The sequence below is a fragment of the Fusarium subglutinans genome (assembly GCF_013396075.1).
Source record: "Fusarium subglutinans strain NRRL 66333 chromosome Unknown NRRL66333_c0000095, whole genome shotgun sequence".
In the NCBI taxonomy this organism is placed as follows: Eukaryota; Fungi; Ascomycota; class Sordariomycetes; order Hypocreales; family Nectriaceae; genus Fusarium; species Fusarium subglutinans.
This window is the reverse complement of record NW_023502158.1, coordinates 1-18,806: the sequence shown is the minus strand read 5'-3', so window position 1 is coordinate 18,806 and position 18,806 is coordinate 1. Positions and strand designations below refer to the sequence as shown.

General features: G+C 50.0%; 4 protein-coding genes across 4 annotated transcripts; 2 read left to right on the top strand and 2 right to left on the bottom strand.

Annotated features, from left to right (window-relative positions):
- Window positions 1–968: 968 nt before the first annotated feature.
- On the top strand, window positions 969–1,558 carry FSUBG_7426 (uncharacterized protein; the record flags this gene model as incomplete). Its single annotated transcript, XM_036685730.1, has 2 exons — window positions 969–1,241; window positions 1,322–1,558. 2 exons carry the CDS (start codon window positions 969–971, stop codon window positions 1,556–1,558), a joined length of 510 nt encoding a protein of 169 aa, XP_036537034.1.
- Window positions 1,559–3,429: 1,871 nt separating this feature from the next.
- FSUBG_7425 (uncharacterized protein) lies at window positions 3,430–7,655 on the top strand (the record flags this gene model as incomplete). The annotated part of the gene is made up of 8 exons (XM_036685729.1): window positions 3,430–4,277; window positions 4,350–4,501; window positions 4,778–5,142; window positions 5,193–5,305; window positions 5,359–5,610; window positions 5,680–6,086; window positions 6,153–6,843; window positions 6,890–7,655. The coding sequence occupies 8 exons, from the start codon at window positions 3,430–3,432 to the stop codon at window positions 7,653–7,655; spliced, it is 3,594 nt and encodes a 1,197-aa protein (XP_036537033.1).
- A 1,007-nt stretch (window positions 7,656–8,662) lies between these two features.
- Window positions 8,663–15,110, bottom strand: FSUBG_7424 (Pwp2p; the record flags this gene model as incomplete). Its single annotated transcript, XM_036685728.1, has 4 exons — window positions 8,663–8,934; window positions 10,054–11,691; window positions 12,252–14,818; window positions 14,881–15,110. 4 exons carry the CDS (start codon window positions 15,108–15,110, stop codon window positions 8,663–8,665), a joined length of 4,707 nt encoding a protein of 1,568 aa, XP_036537032.1.
- Window positions 15,111–17,522: 2,412 nt separating this feature from the next.
- FSUBG_7423 (Free methionine-R-sulfoxide reductase) lies at window positions 17,523–18,806 on the bottom strand (the record flags this gene model as incomplete). The annotated part of the gene is made up of 3 exons (XM_036685727.1): window positions 17,523–17,875; window positions 17,944–18,031; window positions 18,143–18,247. Coding segments are annotated over 3 exons (546 nt in total), but the record flags the coding sequence as incomplete, so codon positions are not given.

The window sequence follows — 18,806 nt, the reverse complement described above, 5'->3', positions numbered from 1 at the left end:
AAGCACAGCCTATGTATCCTCTCTCGTGTCGCTTCCTTACACAGATTGTTTGTTAGCACACTGATTTCATCGCAGGTAGCAATGCCTAACCATGCTAGAAAACCACAAGCCTCATATCTGTCGTCACCTCGTCACGAACGACGAAGCATTCGAAATGTTCAAGTACAGAAAACAGGCTTATGGTTCCGTTCAAGCAGCGTCACATCGTATACAGCTTGTTTAGCTATGACAAGTCAAAGCGCTACCGATCAGCAACAACCTCTTAAAAGTTATGATCGTTTCGTCAGCCTAGAGGTTGCATGAGGTTAGGCAACGTCAACGTTCTACTAAACTACTGAATTCTGGTTTATTCGTGAGGTCGTCACGAAATAAGAGCCTTGGACGATGCAAGCGGCTCAAGGGTAGCCTTCTTGGCATGATGCGTGGCACGATTGGCGGCATCTCGGCACCTGAAGCTATGATTTCTTCCAAGACTCAGAAGCTCAGAAATTGTCCAGTCGGACCAAAAGAAGAAGAAAAAGTGCCTTGGCCTGCGACATCATTTTTGTTTCAGAACAGAGAAGGGGTCCTTGTCGGGCTGCGATACAAGGTGAGGACTGTCGAATGGCAGATGTTCACGCTCACCACACCTTAGCTGAAGCCTGGTCCGCATGACCTCATCTGGCAACTCGTTGTGCTGGCGACCTGTTATGAGCCACGGTAGACGTGTCAAAGAGCTTCAGGGCCAAGAAAACGATCTCAAACAGGCTTCATTGGATTTTATTTTGTTGAGGGAGGGGCGTCATCGTCATGTGGTAGAGAAACCCGTGAGTTGTATTGCTGGATATTTACCTTGTATCTAGTTAGATAAATAACGAGTCTCGTCCCAAGGCTTGGTTGTAAGGAAAAGACAGATAGAACATCATAAACCTCAACTTCAACCAGAGGATTACAACCCTACTACACCAAACCTCTCCTGCAAAGTAGCCATGGCTCTCGATCGTGTCGTCAGCTTGATTCTGCGTGCTGCAGAGCTGGTATTTGCAGCCATCGTTGCAGGCGTCAATGGCGAATACCTGCACAATGCCCGCGGCGCAAGCTCATGGCAGCTCGGCCGGTTCATCTATACTGAAGTCGTTGCCGCACTGGGAATGTTGTTCTCTTTGCTGCTCCTCATTCCATTCTCGAGCACTTTTGTCCACTGGCCTCTGGACATCTTCATGTCCATCAACTGGTGGATCGTCTTTGGTTTGCTCGTCGATGTAAGTCACAGCCTTGTTTGTTACTCTACTCTCTCTACCTTCTCTCGGTAGTTGTACATGCACTAACGGCACTCAAAAAGCTCATCGGAAACTCTTGCGGCCGTGTATTTGACTGGGACAACGTGCATCCAGTTCACGGAGATCAGTGTGGGAAGACCAAAGCCGTGATCGCCTTTAGCTTCCTCTCGGCACTTCTCTGGCTTGTTTCGGCTCTCGTAGGCTTCTTCTGGGTGCGTCGACGTGAGCGTACCGTTGCCCGTGCTGAGGCGGCTCACCATAACCGCCGCCGGGGCCCCTGGTTCCGCAGCCGTGTCTAAGTGCAGATGCAGTTAGGCGTGAAGCACTCTACGTAGCTCTGCTGAAGAACCTTTGGGAGGGTAGGGTTACTGGCTACTGCTTGCGAGGCAAAGCAGAGCAACATCTCAGTTGTCGATTTGTTGGCCTCGGCGACATGATTGGATTGCGTGCAACATTCCGAAATGCCGTGTCGGGTGGGAACTAATACGTGAGATGGGTGGATGATTTCCTTGTTTTTCTTTTCGTTGTCGTTTGAGTTGGAACTTGGCGTTGGACAAGGCAAAGCAAGCAACGTGAAGCTGAGCGGATCTGGATACCCTTTGATACGATTGACGGTCACAACAAGTCCTTACATACTGTGCTTACTTACTTACTGGGGTACTGAAATTAATTAATGTATACTTTGCTACTATTTTTGTCTCGTTTATGTATATCGATCAACGTGGGTATATTTAATACATACAGTATCTTGTAATAGTCGGCTGCTCTTAATGTATTTCGACGTCATCTGTACGAATGTAAAGAAGATTTCAAACATGAAACAATGGGGAACGGTGTCATGATCTGCAACTCAAATTGGACAATGGAATCTGATTTGAAGTTCCTGATGAGTGTTATCCATTTTGTACGCGCAGCACAGTATCCAGCACCTATGCCGTACGGTCCATTCATGAGATGAGTGAGAATTGGTCACACGCCTCTTCTTACCTGTTTGATCTTCCTCTGGCCGACCTGATTATCATGCAGGAGATGTGCCTAACCGCGTCAACTGTTACTGTCCGTCCGTCTTGTTTCCATGATCATCGAGATTTGCGACCAGAAATAACCCTAGTCCCGTCCTAGGCACAGGGGCAGAGTTACGAGGCTTACTTGCAAGCCTGCAGCATTCCGCATAACAGAGCTTCCTTAGTCTGCGCGACTCAGGGCTGGATATTCCCGTCACTGTGGGACCTCGTGATCCTGGTTTTAGTCGTGTTACAGAGGTTCTAGAGCGGCCATGGCCAGAAGAAGAACTCTTGGCCCAGCCGGTTCAAGGCCTGAAGAGGCATCAATGCTGTCATAAATCGATTTCTTTGTCTCGTCCGTTGGACCGGAAAAACGGCCTTTCTCTTGTCGTCATTTTGCCTAGGTACCTACCTACTTAGGTTGCCTTGGTGGCTAGTGGGACCTGCTGCCAACTTTGAGCCTGTGAGCGCGGGGTAGCTTGGTTTGAGAGCTGGGGGGTGGCCTATCCGGACAAAAAACATTAGAGCTCGCTTCCACTGTCAACTGCGCTAAAAGGGTCACTAAATTTCGCCGTTTTCTGTCACCTTCCGGGGTAGCTGACGCCACGCATCACAGCCATGATACACGCCACAGGCTCTAGCTTTGCATCATCTTCTTGTAGATCTCACTTTCAAGCCACGGAGCCCCTTCGTCATTCCCTTTCACATCCCGCCTCCTGCTCCACAGCATGAGCTTGGCGCATTGGAAGAGCAAGAAATCCGATGTTCGATGCTTGTTATTGATTGTTGCTTTCTTCCTCGTCAACGTCATATCTCACATGGCATGACGCTACATTGTCCCTGCAACAAGCCTTCACCAATCGTCGCCAAGCTCAGGGCTAGACTTCTCCAAACATCGGTGGAGGGGTGAAGCGAGCGAGATCTGAGGATCGAAAGAGTTTGGGCCTGCCAGGTTTGCTGAGGATGGCATCGAGATTGAGGCTCCCGGGATAACAATCTGCAACTATATAAGATTCACGATATCTCTCCCCAGAGGTTGTCTTTCTTCTCATCATCAAATCACAGCATTCAAAGATACCCAAGCATCTTTACTTTAACTCAACTCCCGCTCATCACCTTCAAGATACCCAATCACCCACAACAACAACTTAAAAACTACATCCATCATGTCTGGTCTCATCAACAAGGTCAAGGAAGCTATCCACTCCGACAAGGACAAGTCCCACGAGCAGCCTGAGGGAACTCATTCTCGTGTTGCCAATGCCGCTGATCCTCGATACGATTCGGACAGAGACCACCGTGCGAACCCTGGCACTACAACCACTGGCGGCCTGGGATCTTCCACCCACAACACTGGCACAGCTGGTGGCTTGACTGGAGGCTCTACCTACTCTGAGAACATGCCTGGTCACACTACCTCCGGACGCACTGAGAACATGCCTGGCCATACCACTGCTGGTGGCCTTGGCTCTCATGGTGGCATCGGGGGTACGTCTGGCGGCCTTAGCGGCAACTCTGGCACTTATGGCCAGACTACTGGAACTTCGGGTCTTTCAAGCCACGGTGCAGGTACTCAAGGTGGCATTGGGGGTACATCTGCTGGTTACAGCACTGGTCCTAGTAACACTGCTGGACCCCATTCCAGTGATATGGCCAACAAACTTGATCCAAAAGTGGATAGTGATCTTGACGGATCTCGACGACTTGGTGGTTCCAACACCCACGGCAACCAGAGCGGCCTCAGCGGTAACTCTGGCACCTACGGCCAGACTACTACTGGAACTTCTGGCTTCTCCAGCCACGGAGCCGGTGCACACGGCCCCACTCACACCTCCGGTTTGAGTGGAACTGGCTCTACCGGTACATATGGCTCTACCACCGGCACCGGACCTGGACCTGCTCCGAAAACCGCTGGCCCCCATTCTAGTGATTTGGCCAACAAACTTGATCCAAAGGTGGATAGCGACCTTGACGGTAGCAAAACTCTTGGCAAAGACAAGACTTTCCAGCAGTCGTAAGTCTTTCCAGCGGCATGTCCCGGTACCTCGTGCAACGACACTTTTTTGACACCAATTTTCTCCAACAGTAACAACAACTTCGCCGGCCGGGATCCTACCGATGCTACTCAGGTTCCTCCTTCTGTTCTGCAGAAGCATGTTCCCACTGAGATTGCTCATGATGATCCTCATAGTGATCACAGCCGACGACACAGCAGCACTCATCAAGAGACTCATCGAGGTCTGTAAACAGGAATTGAGGGCTTAATCATGATTTATGGATATGTATGGCAGCATTTCTTTAATGAATATTAATGAATTATCTTGCATGACAAAATATGATCGTGTATCTTGCAGTATCTCGAGTGATGTATACGGATTAAGAGTGCTTCTGGAAGTATAGTCATAACTTCCAAGCTGAGCCTCAGATGCTTAGCTTTCATGTCAAGTTCCCTGGCCTCGCTCGTGCTTACAATGAAGGAGAATTTGATAGTGAGGTTGCAACTCTAGTGGAAAGCCTCAAGGAGACTCGCCTTTGTCACTGGTGGTCCTGGCTCAGGAAAGACTACCACTGCCATGAAGCTCGTAACTGCTATCGTTTCTGGCGGTGTTGGCGAGACTCGGGAGCATGAACCCAAGCTCACTGTTGCTGACAAGCCTGAGTCTGTCATCTCCAACAGGCCTGATTCCACTGGCTGGTTGGACGTCGATGATGACGACACTTGCTCAGAAGCTTCCTTCTGTTCAGCTGTCTCTCGCCTGGCTGTTGGTCCTGATGCTGATAAACTTGAACAAGGGCACGTCACTAGCGCTCATTCATTTGACATCTGTGATGACACCACTCTGCCCTTGGCCTACCGCGTCCTTCCGACCGGAGTGGTCGTAACATCGAGTGCGGGTTGTACGCTCTAATCAAAAGCATGCAACATCAGATGCCAGAAGGTGCCGCGGCGCCAAACTCAGTTGATGACCTTCGGTCCCTTGTGGATAGCCCAAAATATACTCAGATGATGGCAATTTCTCAGGGTAGCGGCTTATCCAACATGTCGGTTGATGAACTTGCTTGCGTTCTAAACACTGGAGCGAACGCGAAGGCAGCATTCCACTCCAGCTCGCGATTGTGGTTGAGGGAAACCCGCCTACGTCGATGCCGATATTTGCATCGCCAGGCTGCCACACCATCTGGATTCACAATGACAACGCCATCAAGTTGCATGGAACATCCTATAACCACTTCTCTGGATTGTCTTTGGCCCCATCGGTATCTGCTCCGCATGTAGATGAGATTCCTCCCACCACAGAGCCCACTTCTGAGGAGTCTGCTTGGGACCAGTCCGCCCCTCCCGCTGCGTCTGCACCCCTTGTCGCTTAACAGCTTTTTGAAGTTGTCCAGGATATCTATGGCCCTGAGGGTTATAGCGTTCCTGGTCTGGATGATCCAACTAATCAGCCACCTGTGGCTCCTATCACCCAGTACGATGACCCAGCGCCTGATGAGTATAAAAAGGCATCAAAGTTCCAGTCCAACGCAGGTCAGTCAGCTGAATCTCAACCTACTCCTACTTCCGCAAAGGTTGCTTGGACTGCAGGCCAGAACAAACTGGTGGATAATGCTGCTCGCCGAGCAACCGAGGCCTGCCCTGACAAGCTGGTTGTCCGAGTCCTACCATGGAAGCGAGAGTTCTCCAATCTCCAACGCGTAACTGACGCAAAACCTGCCGTGACTGAGACCGAGACTCACTATCTCGCCTCCAATGTCGACCTGGCAATGGCTGACCACCTCGACGCCTTCCGAGCTCGACAATTTGAGAACAGCCACCCGTCATGTGTCTTCGCATCTCTCTCAGAGTACGCTCGTGGCATTGCGTAAGCTGTTAAGCAAACTTGGTCAGGTGTTATCGCAGCATGGAACGAGAAGAAGAAGGACCCCGATGCCTTTGCCATGAACCGCGTCAAGAATCAGTCTGAGTTCCGCAAATTAATGGAGCATGCAATCTCACAAGTTGACATTGTTGTCGGAACTCCAGTTGCTCTGGTTGAGTTTGTTCGGCATACGGATTTCGTCCCGCAACTGATTGTCGTCGATGAAGCGGCTCGACTCACCGAGAACCTATCCCTGGCCCCCCAGGCTGAATGGCAGCCTGCATTCTGTATACACATCGGCGATACTCAGCAGTTCCCACCCATCGCACTCACTGTTAAACAGCGTGACTTCAAGGCTGTCTTCTCCTACCAGAGGCAGACCAGCCTTTTTCATCGTATGGAGGATGCCGGCAGAATCCTAGCCCGCCGGAGTCGAAACTATCGTGCACGTGTCAACGCTGCCTCGTGGGCTCAAACAATGTTCTATGGTGGCAACATGAGTATAGCTCACCGAAATCACTCTGAAGCCAGCAAAAAGTTCCACAATTGGATGGAGGAGAAGTTCAAGAAATTTGGTTGTCTCTCGACAACTGTGATGATTCGACCTGACAACGCTGAAAGAGTTGAAGACCGGAAACAGTTACGCAAACCCCGCCAACGCCAACTTCGCGATGCAGCTCGTCGTCCAGCTCTATCGAGACGCAGCTCTCGTCGACGCTCGTGACTTCTCCAAGGGCGCATCTGTTCTCATCTTGACTCCATAGAGAGAGCAAAAGCGTCTGTATGAACTCTTGCTGCGACACCTGACCAAGGCCGAAGTCCCTAAGGATCTGGTTGAAGTCCGAACTGTTGACGACTCACCCAGTCATGAAGCGGATGTCGTCATCCTCGACTTGGTGCGCACCGTCAAGAAGGGTTTCATCAGCGAGGCCCCTCGCACGAATGTCTCTATGACTCGTGCTCGTCTTGGCCAATTCGTGGTTGGTCCGGGCGGGAAGACTCCCCTTGAGTGGCCCTTGAACCACCTCGTTGCTTTCCTCGAGGAACGAAGTGCTGTCATAAATCTCAGGAACCGCTGCCGTTGGTACTTGATGTGCCAGAACTGCTGTCAGCCCGGTCACCTCGCTAACGAGTGCACATTCAAGCCGAAGTGTGTTCGGTGCGATGGAGCATCCCATGCGACTCGCAACTGTCCTCGCGCGGAGGAGGACGAGATCTCGACATCCGCGTCCAAACCGATCACTGCTGACGATGGCATTCAGCGAGATGTTCTGCAGCCTCCGCGTGTCGACTTCTCCGACTCCAGGCGATCCAAGAAGAACAGCACCACTCGGGAGGAAGCGTTTGCTAAGCCCCACAAACACAAGGACGCTATGCGCAAGGCCTTTCACAATGCTATGCGAGAGCTTCGTAAGGTCAAGAAGGACCAGGACGTCCAGGATGTTGAGACTGACGAGCAGGATCAGGCGGGCGACGATGGATCTGACGATGATAGAACTGCTGATGGTAGCGCTGACGATGGTGTCTGGTGAAGGGCAGATGGATTGTCAAGATATGTATGAGTTTTTTTTATAGATAGAAAACGGTGAACAGGTACAAAGGATTACGGATAGTCAGTTGGTATGCTAACTAATATGTACACATGCATACATATCTTTTGGGGTGTCGTGATGCATATTGTTCACGTAGTGCTTCATCTCCTGACTGTGATGTAAGAACGTCAAGCATGGTACCTTAGGCAAGGCATGTATTTGCCTATGCCACTTCAGATGACAGCAGTCAGTATCCGTATTATGGTCCTGGAATTCATAGTCGTTAACGACCCTTTGATTCTCAATGCTACCCGAAGTGATATTCCCATTCCCGAAATGAGTGCTGTGCTATCCCATTTTGTCGTTCTTGCGAAAGGAACCCGATTTCGACCCATTTCCTTTTGACCGGAAGCATGATATCGCAAAGAAACAAAACCCAGCAAACAGAAGGAACAAAACAGAAAAAGGAAAAAGAAATCCGAGTCTCAAAAATCTCAAATGTGGTCAGTATCCCTGTAATACCAACCAATAAACCCATTTCCCAGTCATATCAAACCCAGCATTCGTTAGTATCGAAACTCCAAGTGAAGGGGGCTGCAAGTGATCAAGGAGCGGCCCATTCTCTGCGCGCACATCGCTCTATGGGCCTTAATCTTCGCGATTGTGGCATCGTTGACATCCCGGATCAGCGGCTTCCATCGCCATAAGGCTCTTCTAAAAAAAAAAAGAAAAGCTATAAATTCATAATTAGCTTAGGATAGTCTTAGGATCACTTTAGGGTGACTTTAGGACAGTTTATCGTAAATATTTTATTATATTTCTGAGCCGATTCGAGCTCAACTGACTGGCCAACCTTGGACTGGAACTTCGGTGCCGGACTATCAATGCCAGGAACGCCAAAACCCTTGTTGCCATGGACATGCTGGAAAATATCAAGAACCTGTTGAGAGACAGTGGTTTTGACTATTTTCGTGTCCCTGTTGTGCCAAGGAGAGGAGACTTTCTCTTCAGCGAGGCAGAAGGGCGTTGGTGATGTTGCGAGTGATATGGCCAACCTGCTTGGCAGAAAGGGCATGCTTTGGAGGGACACATTCGCGATATTCAGCGTGTAGGGAAAAGGTAACAGGCGCTCCGTCATCAGGCACCATTTCAGCAACATGAGGATTCAGATAATGAGCAACCCAGTGAGCAGTGTTGGTACCGTCGGCCTTGATACCATAGACGTCCTGGTCATCGTCGTTTGGCTCCGAAGAGGAGAAGACAACGATGTCGCAATATCCTTAATCAGAATTCGGCGAGTTAGTTCGTATTCGAGGCGGCTTTCATGCGAAAAGATATTCTGAAAGTTTCTAGAGAAGACAACATCAAAGCTACTTTCTCTCTCTCTCCGCCTTAATTCATCGAGAAATTGCTCCGCATCATACAAAGCAAGCAAGAGCTAAGAGCCCGCCTATCATGGTAGATCAGATAGTGCTCTTGAAGCGTTGCGAGAAAAACCTGCCATCGAAACCAATCCTCGCCTCAGAGGCAGTACCGCACCAACTCTTCGTGGACTACAGGAAGCTCCTGGCTAGTAGATCCCCCCTGCCGAGTGCAAGAATTCTCTGCTCTAAATACGAGTTTCGGAGGATCCTTATGTCGTTCTCAAGGCCCATGACAATAAGGCTGTTGACTGTTTTGCTTTGAGGGATCAGTCCAGAAGTAAATAAAAGAAGAGATACGAAAAAAAAAAAAAAACTACGGAGCAGAGGCCAAAAGAAAAAGAAGAAAATGGGGAAGAAGCGGGCTTGTAAAGTCAGGGGGGGGTTGCTTGCCAGTGATTTACCAGCTGGCGATTCATCCAGGCCCAAATACAATTTAGCAAATATGGCAAACATATTGTTCCAATACCAGGCTGATGCCTTACTTTGCTTACCTGGACCCGAGGCATAAGACAACTTCTGACTTGGGTGGACTTATTGGAACATATTGGGAGCCGGTGGCCTGAGCTTGGGGATGAAGCCATTGAAAAGATGGTCGGTCTCTTGAAGGATATATGTAGCTACACATGCCGATGGCATACAAATGCTGTACTCAAAACACAAACACATACAAGAAACCGAATGTGATCAAACCAAGTCAAATATCTAAGCGCGGTGTGCACCAGAGTGAATAAGTCGTATGGCGTAGATATAGCGATTCCTGGAATATCAACCTCACACTCCTAACATTCAATCCTTTTAGCCGCTCTTCCAAGTGCAAGCCTAAGCCTCGTACTACGTTCACATCCAGATACTCCCATTTTAATCCGCCGTAACGCCACGCGCAATGCAAACTGAGCCAACAACCTCGGGATATAATACCACACGCTTCGTGCCTATCCATTAGAGGGTCCCGACCATCAGACTCTCGAGCATACCCCCGGTTTGGCATGCTACCTGGGCTCTCTCCACCTCGACCCTAACTCGGCGGTGTAAAGTCCTAAAGCCTTCATGCAGCTCTGCTGAACCACCAACAAACTCTGCGTAGAGCTCGAGAAGGTGGAGACCAACTTCTACGCAGACACTAATATATCGGGGGTCGCAGATATGGCTGCAAACCCATTTCAAGATGGGCTGAACTGTGTGCTCGTCTCGAGACTCCAAGGCATCCTGCAGAGCGCTGCGATGGCGGAGGGCCAGGAGTAGGGTAAGCACGTTGAGGGGGGAATGCTCAGGTGAGTCTTTGTCGAGGACTTGATCGAGTGCACGCGCATACCGAGCATGTCGTAGGTCACTCTGCCACGGGCGCTCTTTTTTCTTGTAGGCGCGAGACTCGTTTGCGATAACAACATCGGCCCCCTCGCCGACCATATCCAACTTCTTTGCAGCAGTAACTCTCCTCTTCCGCTTCTTACGTTTGGCGTCATGGGCTTCAATGGTTCCAGCAACCAGAGCAGCCATTTCCTTCTCCCGTTCGGCTTCTCTGTTGGCCTCAGCTCCAGTGAGGCGGGTTCGCACACTAAGAACACCAGACTGCATACCGACTGCTAGATGTCGGTCGCTAGAATCGGCATCATCACTAGACGTGATAACCTTGACAGAGAGGACAGGAGATTGATACTTGGTGCTCGAGACAACGTTCCATCCAGTCGTTTCGAAGACTTTAACATGACCCTCAAGGCCACCACTGACAAGTCGTCGACCATTGGACGCGAGGCTGAGAGAAGTGACTGTCTTCTGGTGGTTGGTAATCATGTGCAGAGGGCGCGCGGCAACAAGGTCGAGAACACTGATCGATTCACCCGCAGCTGCAAGAACTGCGGTTCCGGTGGGCATAGACAGCACGTCTTCAATAGGCGCAGCGTGCTTGAAAGTCATGACCGCGCTGTTGCTTCCTGCTCGGGGGTCCCAAAGCTTGACGGTCGAGTCATAGCTTCCAGAGACAATCATGTTGGACATAGTGCCAGGCATGAAATTGGCGCATCGAACATAGTCTGAGTGACCAACAAATGTAGTCGTCGGGTCGTTGCTTGGGAGATCCCAAAGTCGCACAGTTTTATCGTCGCTTGCGCTCAACAAGGTCGTCAGCTCAGTCGGTGAGAACTTGGTTGTCCAGACTGGCTGCTTATGCTGCGTCCATGTCTTGAGGATCGCCCTAGAATTGACATCGAAGACCTGAATCTTTCCCGTATCATCACCAGCCGCCAGTACCCTTCCATCTTTCCTGATCTCACCGCTACGTGCAACGTCTCCGAAGCGTGTAATAGTCTTCTGAAGCTTGCGCGTTCGATTCGAGTAGATCTGAATGCGTGTGCCTGTGGTGACTGCGAAAGAATCGTTATTGGCCGAGATGTGAACGACGGGATACGATGTTGGTGACGGAATCAGAAGCTGGTTCTTAAAGGTCTTCCAGTATCGCTGTTCCGCAGTGATTGGCGTAGGGCCCGAAGGCAGCCTAAGCTGTGGCAGAGGTCCCACCTGAGCAGCCATTGTCGAGTATCGCGATGGCGGGCTTTCACAGTGGTGGTGTTTAGAATTCAACTGCCTTGAAGGTCGCCATGATTTTTTTCCAGAGCCTGATAAGATAAAGAAATTCTGATTGCCAAGGTACCTAGGTACTTGATGGCTTTGGGTGGGGCACTGACTATTTTAGGTTAATATCGTTTAGCATGAGCTCCACTGCCTGTAGACCCATATAATTTTCTTGCGATTGTCTCCTGACGAAAAAACCTGAGCACATCTAATAGAGATACGATGTCAGCTAAGAGGGAACGTAAGTGGTAAGTATAGGTATTATAGATATCTTACTTTGGGTACTCTGAGGTGTTCATTTGTATAGAGCTTCTACAAAAAGGATTCATCATTAGACCCTTTGTCATATGGCGTAGTCTAGTCCTTATGCTTGGTGGCCGTTGAATGAAATAAATCTAATGGTATATATATGAGGATTGGTTTCTAATTTTGAACAATTTTCTTGATATGAATGCATAGAACTCCAACATTACCTTACGTATCCTCCCAAATGTTGCCTTATTCCAACGCCGAAATCAGCACTACCGTGGATATAATATTATACATTCCCTCTAGGTCTCGTTACCTTCGTTGACTTAGTATCCTCCCCTGCGTCGGGACCTACCTGTCCCTATATCAATTCGCTGCATTTCCTGCACTAATGCTAACTCCTGCCCTGTGCCGTTGGCACCGCTCATCATGGGCAGAGGGATCTTTGCTGGAATGGGAGGACCACCATATGCACCCCGATTCTCGTCTTCAAAGTCCCATGTTCCTGCACGGGGTAGGCCGCGAAGCGAAGCATTTCCGTATGGAGCCCTCTCCTGGTGATTATCCTTAGAAATTAGAGCCAGGGGGCTAGAGGCTGCTGGGGAGTTGCCAGCCGAAGTGCGGTTAGTGCGCTTCTGAAGACGGGTGCGACCGGCCTGTGGGGGTGTGCGTGGTTCGTCGGAGAATGAATAAGATGGATTGACGGCGGACATCGAATGACGCCCACTACGAGGTGCCCTTCGAGTGCTTGGAGGCATTGGTTGCGCCCCTGATAACGGAGGTCGCGAGCGTGTTTCGGTGGGGGTAGACTCCGGTTGCTTCTTCTCCGGTTCAGGGGCCCATGTCTCCATAGGAAGATGGTCAGAAGGATCAATCTCACGTCCGTCGTATGTGATGATTTTCTTTGGCTCCTCGTCCAGGAAATCCGGTGATGGGCTTGTTCCGTCTTTGGACGAAACAAGACTGGGGTTCAATGCATCATACGAGTCTGGTCCAAAAGGAATATCTGACTTTCTCCTCTGATCTTCGAGTGGTGGCGCAGGGCTGACCGATTTACGCTTGATCCTGTGTTGAGTGTTGGGGCTTGTGCGTGGGTCGGGTGATATGGCTCGAGGTTTTACGATTTGTTGCTCCGGCGGGTTGTAAGTGATTGCCCGCCGGTTGTACGGCTGAACAGCATAAGCATGTTCGGGTGGCGGTTGGTTATATTCTTGGAACGACTCGTTCCTCGGGCGTCCTCGAGGAGGCGTGTGCATGCTAGACATGCTCTGAGAATGCTGCCTTCGGTCGTGTCGGCGGTCCTCGTATATGAGATCCGTCAATTCCTGAGACTGGTTTGCATCCAAACCCGGCACGAGAGCTGCTGGGAGAGGTGGCGGGGCATAGTTATGTGGGTTTTGCCTATGCGCGACAGTCATGTCAGTCGAGTGGCCTTGGTAATGACCGTGGCCATTCTGGGGGTAATAGGAATTATCTCCGGCGCTTCTTGAATAGCCTCGACCATGAGATGGTGACACTGTCACCTGCCAGTCCTCAGGGTTGTGGTAATCTTGGGGGACGTGCGATGGCGAGTAATCGTCCCGGAATGGAGCCGGGGCCGGAGCAGGAGATCGCCGCAGGACGAGAGGTGCAGGGCTGGGGTTGTCATCGAAGCAAAGCTCATCGGAACGCTGGAACTGTGAGCCATTTTGGGTAAAGTTCTGACCAGGTGGGCCCGAGGCTTCAGGAACATCCTCAACTGTGGGCTGCATAGATCTGTAATGGGGATCATAACTGGCGTCATAAGAGCTATGTCTCGGCAGGCCATCATAGCTATTTGTGTTTGGCGGGGTGGTTTGATTGGTGGCAGGGGCTGAATCATATGCCCGAAATGCCGGGCGTCCAGGATAAGCCACCATTGATTGTCTCTGAGCTTCATGTCTCAAAACGTCATGTCTCATCTGTGGCATCTTGTTTGGTGACGTATCGAAGCTTCCTCTCGGCACAAGTTCCTGGCCCGTGCTGTTGTGTCTGCTCCTGTGGGCGGGTGGTGGTGGAGGACGTTCATTCTCTACTGGCGAGTACTGCCTGGGATCATCAGATAATGGCGGAGGCTGCTGATAAGGGTCCTGTTGGGGAGAGTAATGGCCTCGAGAATCCATCTGATCTGGTTGAGGAGAGTATTGAACTCGGGGGTCCATCAGCTCTTGTTGTGGTGTGTATCTTGGGCTATACTCCCGCTCATCGTACTGCTGGTGAGCTCCCTCATACGGAACCATCGACCTCCGCGACTGGCGGGGTGCCTCTCGATTTGGTGTCATATACTCCTGTGGAACAGACCCGTGTGGAGATGGGGGATATTGCTCCGTGTGACGGCGCGATGAGTGTGACGGCGGTGTGTTGTACTCGACAGCTTGCAAGGGGGACTGTGTTGGAACAAAGCTTCCTGAGTGTGAGGCTTGTTTTCCGTGAGTTCGTAGAGGCGTACGATGATCAGGACCAGTAGGTGTTGCTGTAGGCGCCGCTAAGGGAGCTGGCTGAGGTGCTGTTGTTGGAGCTGGAACAGGGGCTGGAGGAGTTACAGCCGGAGCCTCACCAGTAACAGGATCGGAAGGCAAAGGACGCCTTTTAACGGGCGTTCTTTGCTTGACAGATCCCTGGTCGGGTTCGCTGGATGCAATCTGCTTTTGTTTCGGTGCAGGCTTGTCTGGCTTTGGTCGAGTATCGTAGAAAGTGATTTCAACTCGAATCTCTCCAGCATATTTGCCTTTGCAAGTTAATGTTTGCCAAAAGTCATTTTGGCCGCCCCCAGGCACAATGATTCCTCTGAGGTCTATCCAGGACTCTCCAATCAGGTCTGTCCGCTTATCGTCTGTGAAGATGGATAGCTTGAGTTGGTAGTAATCCGGGCAGTCATGGACTGTGAAACGAAGTTCTTGATCCCTATAGCACCGATTAGTCTCAACTTGCCTTCGATTAGCTCCGCGGGTGCTGCTAGATCTTACCATTTTGGTGTCTGTCCACCTCTGACATCTGTCGTTGTCTTTCTGGCTTCCTTTCCTAATCTGGCTGCGCAGTAAGGGTCCTGCTTCCCGATCGTCTTGCGATTCGGTAAGTTCTTGGCCCGATCGACGATAGCGACCAGGGTTCCAATCTCTGGGCCGTCCACCGCAATGTCGGCAAAGATGCCCGCAGTGTGCGCTGCGCTCATAAGATTCTTGACCTTGGCTGCCATTACAGCTATACCCACCAGCGCCCGAGTGAGAAAGCAGTGGGAGGGTCAAAGAATGAGGTGGTTGCTAAATCCAGGCCGGGTTTGTTTACATCAACAATTGCACCTATTGACCAGAGATAGCTCGATTTGGGTAGCTCGAAAGTTGGGTTGGTGTCAGGAACGACTAATGGAATAGCGTGAAACGAAGGCGACGCCTAGTAGAGAAATCGAATCGAACAAAGATATGGGCAAGACCAGCAAATGAAGAGTTGAGAATGCGAAGGGTAAGGTTTGAAACGAACCCGAAGGCGTTGACTGACAGAACCAGGCGAGGCTAGAAGAAATTCGAGAATGAGGTGGAATTAAACTTTCGAATAGAAAACTTTCCGTTCCGGAGTGTTTGGGTTGGGTATGAAATCAATCGAGTCAAGACTGGAAAACAAAACAGGCCGAGTAATGCAGCTAGAGCGATGACGGAATGATAGACAGAGAGCAGCTCGCGACCAGAAACCGCACCAAGCCGGATTGCTCTTGAGAGCCTGGGCAATCCAGAATGATGTAGAGAAGCTGTGAGGTTAGTAAGCCCTTGGGGTTCAAGAGAGTGTGTGTCGAGAGCAAGAGAAGGAAGAAATCTTCTCTCTCTGTGACAAATGAACAAGAACGCGATGAAGCAGGATAGCAAGACGTTGTATACGTCTGGCTTGCGTGTGGTTGGGGGCCGAAAGCGGTAGTCCAGTGGGGCTCTGTGGAACAATTCGAGTGGAGCCTCTGACGGGAGGCTGGGCTTGGGCTGGAAACGGGGAGGCTGGTGCAACTGGTGCAGGGGATGAATCTACCCCTACAGCCGCTTATTCGCCAAACAGCTCTGGGGGATTTACAGGGAATCTATGCCCAGATTAACAGGGGGAGTTCTAAAGTTTTGGCGCGTCCAGGGGATTGGGTCCTTGGCAGTTGTTGATAGTGACAATTGGATGGCGGATGGCAAGCAGCCCAGACGGTGAGGTGAGGTCGCGTCATGATAGGGCAGAGTCTACGGGTATATCATATGTATCAACGCAATGCAATGCCGATGCCGATGTCTCTTCCGACCTCCCGCTCTCGTCCGATTCAGGGGATCATGGATCATTCAGGGACGGAATGACTGAGGTGAAGTGGCTCCCGTCCCTTGGACAATTCAGGAACAGGCACGAAGACGGGCAGACCCAATGGTTTCGACCGAATACGTTACCCAGCTCGCCTCGCCCTAAGAGAGACCATTGGAGCTGAACTCATGATCCTCCAATGGCTGCACTGCCTTCCTTTTACTCATTCACCACACCACATTCGGGAATATGTAGAAAATGGAAGTGGTACGCGCGTGTTTGGCGAAGTCATGGCCACAGCCACACAGTTATTGCGTACATCCAATCCTCCAGATACAGACTCCCTCGGACTCGCGATTGCCAAGCCTTAGGCTGACGTTGACGTTCTACTCGCTCGATTCATTCCATATTGCTACATAATATCCCTAACTTGGATGAACAATGGTCATGGATCTCCTGACATCCCTTGGTTAAGTGCTCAGACCATAATCGGGTACGGCCTTGGTTATTTGGCTTTTCCGACCAAGCTCGTTTACCGTATCGATTTTGCAAATCGAGCAATCCCGCTCAAGCAAACAGGAACCAGCCTCAGGACCTTATGAAAGCATGATCGTGCGCGCGCTCCAGAGGCCCATCTAGACTGCGGGCCCAAGGGCAAACCGCTGAGGCGCCCTTAAACCCAAAAGCAGAACCGGGATAATGGGCTTGACGTTGAAAGACCCCTGCTCCTCACGAGCATGTCACTCTTTCATTAGTTGGTCCTTGATGTTGAATTAACGGTCCTCAACTTCGGGTCCAATTGGAACAATGTCCCTGGCGAGATCGGCTCTACCGATTGACCCACTGACTGATGCCACTAACTTAGACTCTGCATCATCCTGTTCCTTGGCTGGCTGAATTTGCTAGAAACAACTTATTTCAGCCTTTCATCATCATGATACCGGATCGGGTTTGATGTCGCAGAATGTTTGCGGCGTTAAAAGGTGCCCTGTTGCCATGGGAGATAACGGCATAGTGTCACACCCCTGCTGTCTCGAGTATGAATTCTTGAACTACTACAGAGTACGTAGTTAATCCATCATCACTCCAATTACGCCGACGGCAGCATGTCCATGTTTCACGCAAGAGGCATGCTGTGGCGCTCCGAGGTTTTGTCTTTCACCACTGCCCTGTCTCCGTTTTTTATATAAGTGGGAACCTAAGGTACTTAAGAAACAGAATTGGGTCAACAACAGATGTGCAGTATTGTTAGCAATGACCTCTAGTCCAAACGAGGAGAAGGAGCATCTACGAATAATCCCGGACAATTTCGACGTTGGTAGTTCTATCTTGTTGCGTTTGCATAATATCGCTACCAGTCACAGCTCTTGGCAAGGAGAGCTGCCAGTTGCTCGAGATGGGTCTTGTCAACCTCGTCAAAACCGTTCAGCTCAGCGCAGTCGATGTCGATGATAGCCACCAGCTTCTTCGAACCATCATCCTGGGTCACCGTAATAGGCACGACGATCTCACTCTTGCTGTCTCCATCACAAGCAATATGTCCCGGAAACTCCTCCACGTCTCGGACTAGCTGTGCCTCTTGGGTCGCTGCCGCTGCTCCGCAAACACCTTTGCCGAACTTGATGGTCTGGCAGGCAACCTTTCCCTGGAAGGGCCCCAGGATGAGCTGCGGATCTTGAGATGATTTGTCAAGGACGTAAAAGCCTGTAGTTGAACACACACAACATGTCGTCGTTATTGCTTGTGTCTGGATCTTGGGGTTTGTAACATACCAGCCCAGTTCACATCCTTGCTCGGTGATTCCAAAGATTTATATGCGTGCCACAACAGAGAGGCAGCATTTGAAAGGTTACTGTTGAACTGTTAACCATGGCCTGGAACAGCGAGCTCTCAATGTCCATACCAGACCTGTTACAAAGAATGAGTTAGAGGGTAAGTCCAATAGTTCCGGTGATCGAGTGTTTGACGAACCCAGTTACGCTGGTCAGTGGTCAGGCCCTCGGCCTGCCAGAGCACTTGTTCATAGGCGTCCTCTTTTGTTACGCCGTCGGCAAAGTTTGATGCATCAGCGTGAACCTGCAAGAGCAAAATCAGTCAACCATGTGTCTAGGTATGCTTGACTAAAAAAATCTTGAATGTGAACAGACCATCTTGCCCGTCGAAACTTTCAGATAACTTCCTCCCCACGGGATACTACGGATCAACGCAGCTTTCGGGGGATTCGATAATATAGATGGATATGTTCTAGAAGAAATTTCGAAGTTACCCGATAATCAGAGACTCGGTGGAGTTGACGGGACTTGATCGCCAGGATGAATTTGATACCCCCCGCTAAAATGTGCGTATCATTTTAGCGGCTTTAATGCCAGCAATTCAACTAACAAAATCGCAGTTTAATAATAAGCCTTGGAAGTTATATATTACCATACCTGATACGTTTTATAGCTATATAGGTACTTAGTTAAAACTTAATAAATAAACTTTATAATATAAATATAGCTAAATCCAGAGCAAGATACTAATTTAAAAATATTCTATTTATATAACTTTATTATAATATTTTATTAAATTTAAAAAGTAAAAATTAAAGTAAAAATAATTAATTATTTATATTATTTTTTAATTTATATTTTTT